The sequence below is a fragment of the Hordeum vulgare genome, chromosome 6H, assembly GCF_904849725.1.
Source record: "Hordeum vulgare subsp. vulgare chromosome 6H, MorexV3_pseudomolecules_assembly, whole genome shotgun sequence".
NCBI classification, from domain to species: Eukaryota; Viridiplantae; Streptophyta; class Magnoliopsida; order Poales; family Poaceae; genus Hordeum; species Hordeum vulgare.
Genome location: NC_058523.1, coordinates 179,914,062 through 179,918,268, shown reverse-complemented (window position 1 = coordinate 179,918,268; position 4,207 = coordinate 179,914,062). Strand labels below are relative to the sequence as shown.

The 4,207-nt window shown below is 49.0% G+C and overlaps 1 protein-coding gene across 1 annotated transcript; it reads right to left on the bottom strand.

The window, feature by feature from the left end:
* Positions 1-764: 764 nt before the first annotated feature.
* On the bottom strand, positions 765-3,135 carry LOC123401289 (3-ketoacyl-CoA synthase 11-like). The gene is made up of 2 exons (XM_045095063.1): positions 2,819-3,135; positions 765-2,520 (listed from the first exon to the last, which is right to left on the bottom strand). The coding sequence occupies exon 2, from the start codon at positions 2,511-2,513 to the stop codon at positions 945-947; it is 1,569 nt and encodes a 522-aa protein (XP_044950998.1). The 5' UTR covers positions 2,514-2,520; positions 2,819-3,135; the 3' UTR covers positions 765-944.
* Positions 3,136-4,207: the final 1,072 nt, after the last annotated feature.

Below are 4,207 nucleotides of genomic sequence, written 5' to 3'. Positions count from 1 at the left end.
CTGTTTGATTTGCTCTAGCTTCCCACCATCAATATGTATGTGCTATGTTCATGCCAATCCGAAGTACTGAAAAAATCTGCTCCCTCTTTCCAACTTCTTATTCATGTTTCCAACTTATTACTTTGAACGTGTCGGTTCCACATATAACTTTAGGCACATAAAGTAATATCGTTTAATCTCAGCCATAAGAATTTTGGATCAATGATGTATATTTTCTTAACTTATGTGGAAGAACATGGTGTCTTATTTGTCTTCTATTTTAATTATATAATTATATAATAGATAGAAAGGAAAAAAAATACTTGGTTCTAAGTTGCTTGGTCGAAAGTGTTTTAAACAAAACCGTTATTTTTCATACTGTACTTTGTTTGATTACTCTCATCTCATGTAGATGAGAATTAGCAAATCTGAATGTTTAATTCTTTTGCGTTAAGAAAAGTCTCGCTTTGGCCCTTCCAAAGGAAAAGTCAAAAGTGTGAACAGTTGGTCGCTTCGCAGCTCAGTACATGCTCACGGTTCAGTCAAAGGTAGAAAAGTTACTCCAGAACTCCAAGTATCAACCACCATATCAGTCAAAGGTAGAAAAGTTATTCCAGAACTCCAAGTATCAACCACCATATCGCATCGGCAATGCACATCGAAGACGGAATTTATCATAGACGACAGGTTAGCACGATATGATGGCCAACACTCGGAACAAATCAAATGCGTAGCGCACATGGAAAATTAATGCAAGGCAGTCGATGCACATGGAACACAAGATGTTTAGAACTGATCAATGGCATAAATAGTGAACAGCACGACATCACACCCCTCTGTACCACCTAAATGGAATCATCTAAAATTAATACCCGACAGATCACCCAAACATATTGAATACAGTCGAATTCAATGGCAAGATTTGCGCGCTTCCTGTTTCGGGTGACAATGCTGAAAAGGCAAAATTATTCAGCAACCTTGGACACCTTGGGAACCTCCACCGGGAATGTGTCGATCTCGTCCATCCAGGGGTTGTTCTGCTCCTTCGCTGGGTTCACTGACCTCAGTGCCTTCCAGACGGCGCTGTTACACTTGAACCCCGAGCCGAACGCTATCTGCCATATCCTGTCACGCCTCCTGATCCTCCCCTTTGCCTCGCTGTAGGCCAGCTCGTACCACAGCGAGCTGCTGGACGTGTTGCCGAAACGGAAGAGAGTCATCCGAGACGGCTCCATGTGCCAATCGGTGAGGTCCATGTTCTTCTCTATCTCATCAAGCACAGCGCGCCCACCAGCGTGGATGCAGAAGTGCTCGAATGCCAGCTTGAAGTCAGGAATGTATGGCTTGATCTTCATCTTGAACAGCTTCTTGCCAACCAATGTGACCATGAACAGCAGCTGCTCCGAGAATGGCAACACAAGCGGCCCAAGCGTTGTGATGTTCGTCTTGAGCGCATCCCCAGCCACCGCCATGAGGTCCTTGGACAGTGCGACGCCAACCTTGCCACTGTCATCCTCCTCCTGGGTGACACAGCTGAAGCACTTGTCATCTGCACCCTTGTGAGTTCTCACGGTGTGTACCAGCTCGTACTTGGACCTCCTCCTGTCTGACCGCTTGTTCGACAGCAGGATCGCAGCGCAACCCATCCGGAACAGGCAATTCGACACGAGCATCGACCGGTTGTTCCCAAAATACCAATTCAGGGTAATGTTCTCGGTGCTGACCACCATGGCGTACGAGTTGGGATGCACCTGAAGCAAATCCTTGGCCAGATCTATGGACAAGAGCCCGGCACTGCACCCCATTCCTCCCAGATTGTAGCTGATTATGTTCCCTCTCAGCTTGTAATGGTTCACCACCATGGCGGACAGTGACGGCGTCGGGTTGAACAGGCTGCAATTCACAACAAGAATCCCAATGTCCTTGGGCTTCACCCCGGTCTTGGCAAGCATGTTGTCGATGGCACCGAACATGCAGACCTGCGCCTCCTGGCGCGCCAGGTCCATGGAGGGGTTGGGCGGCACGGTGACCAAGGCAGGAGGGATGTAAGTGTCCTCGCCGAGACCGGAGCGCTCAAGGATCTTGCGCTGGAAATCGAGGTTAGCTTCGGTGAAGTTGCCTGTGAGCTTGGAGCAGCGCATGAAGGTGTCACGCGAGCACCGGCGCTCCGGGCCGGGCTTGTAGCAACCGAAGTCGACGAGGTAGACGGAGCGCGGGCGGGTGAGGAAGTAGACGGTGGAGAGGAAAACGAGGAGCGTGGAGCAGGCGATGACGGAGAGGAGGTTGAAGCGGAGGTGCGTCCACAGGTCTGCGACGTCGCCCGGAGAGAGCGTGGAGAGGTGGACGGCGATGAGCACGATGAGTGGGGTCAGCAGGAGGTACATGCCGTGGGTGATGAGGTAGTGGTACCCCAGCTTAACGTACTTGAGCCGCACCGACTGCAGGAAGTCCGGCAGGCGACGCGACGGCGACGGCGAGCTCGCGCGTTCGCCGGCGTTGGCACCGGCCGGCGGCGTGCTGTCCTCCATGGACATGGTGCCCCTGTGGATCCAGGAAACGGAGATTACGCCGGGCCAGAGAAAACGGCGGAAAGAAATTCAAAATGCGAGATCTGGCAGCTGAAACTTTTAACCCCTAGTTAATTCTAGACGGCAAAACGAATCTTGTATTCCCCCGGAACGAAGGTGCGAATCGAGATGCGTTTCGAGTTCATGGCCGCCTCCCTCCCTCCCTCGGCCACCCACGAAACAGTCCACGGCCGGTAATAATAATAATAATAATATTACGGTATGTAGAGTAATTCAGAACGGAAATGACAGAGACGGATCCCGAAGCATACCGCTCAAATGGCCGGAGCGACGATCAGTGCCACCGGACTCCGCCTCGGAGACGGCGCCGGGTCCTCCTCCTCCGCCGCCGCCGCGGTTGCCGCCTTCTGGCGCCGCACTCGTCTCTCTCCTGACCTTGCCGTCGCGAACAACACGGGAGGGGGAGGGAGAGAAGCGAAACGGAAGTCGGCGTTTAATAGATGGCACGAGGGGGGAACCTCGTGGTGGCCCACCCGTCGGCGACTGGGACGGCCAGCTTGGATGCAGCCGGCGGCTCGCGACGGACGGCTGGATGGTGGGGCGACGACCGGGGCGCCCGCGTCTGACTAGGCTGTTTAGTTGGGTACAGTTTAATGTACCCGTAAGGGCGATCTGTTCCGCGGCCACGTGGGGCCTCGCATGCGCTGGTTCGGTGGGCTGTGCGTGGGGTGTCTGTGACAGCTGTGCCTGATTCCATGCTTTGGAACGGAGAGAACGTGGTGGGAGCAAGCCAGCGATTGGAGTTTTCCGGCGGAACGGCCGGCCAGCTTTTGAACGCGATGTAACGACATCCGCGAATATTACCTGAGTATTTAAACAAAACACAGTGGTTTCTGTGAAAGAATAAAAGAAAGAGAGAGAGAGAGCAAATGATGGACAGTCATCTCATTGGTTGAAGTTTTGGGTATATATACCCCGGTGCAAAGGCGGTTTACAAGAAGCAGTGGCCAATCTAAGCAACCGACATAAGCAGGGATTATCTCCTAATTAATTTATTCCTAACACTCGCCCTAATCAATGCTTGTCTTTATAATATATATCATGTTGATAAAGACTCCTCCTTGTATGTGATTGCCTTCGAGAATGTTCATCATCTTTATTTTGAGAAATTGTTGTATAATCTTTAAAGTCTCCTCCAAAAACCCTGTGGGGAAAATATGAGGAGAATAGTGTAGATACGTTGCTGAAACTCCTTTAAACCTAATGGGAAAAATAAGGAGAAAATGATGCAACATATAATGATTATTGTCTCTTGATAACTCATATGAGAAAACCTTTGAAGAAGGAGAAAAAACATCTTTGAGTTTAGAGAACAATAATTATGTCTTGAGTACTCCCTTTAAAAACCTTGATAGGGAAAATAGAAAGTATAACATATGATCTTTGAGAAGATATTGCCTCACTAAAAACCATTATGAGAAACTCGAGAGAAAACTCATAAGGGAAAATAGTGCAATCGTACATGTCATTGAAAACTCCTTTAAAACCCAGTGGAAAAAATATAAGGAGAAAATGATATGGCATATATAGATACTTGTGTTTATATTATCTCATTAAAAACCTTTTATGAGAAACCGTTAGGAAAAACTCATCAAGGGAAAAAGAGTACAATATATGCAATTTGATGATTGTTAATAGGT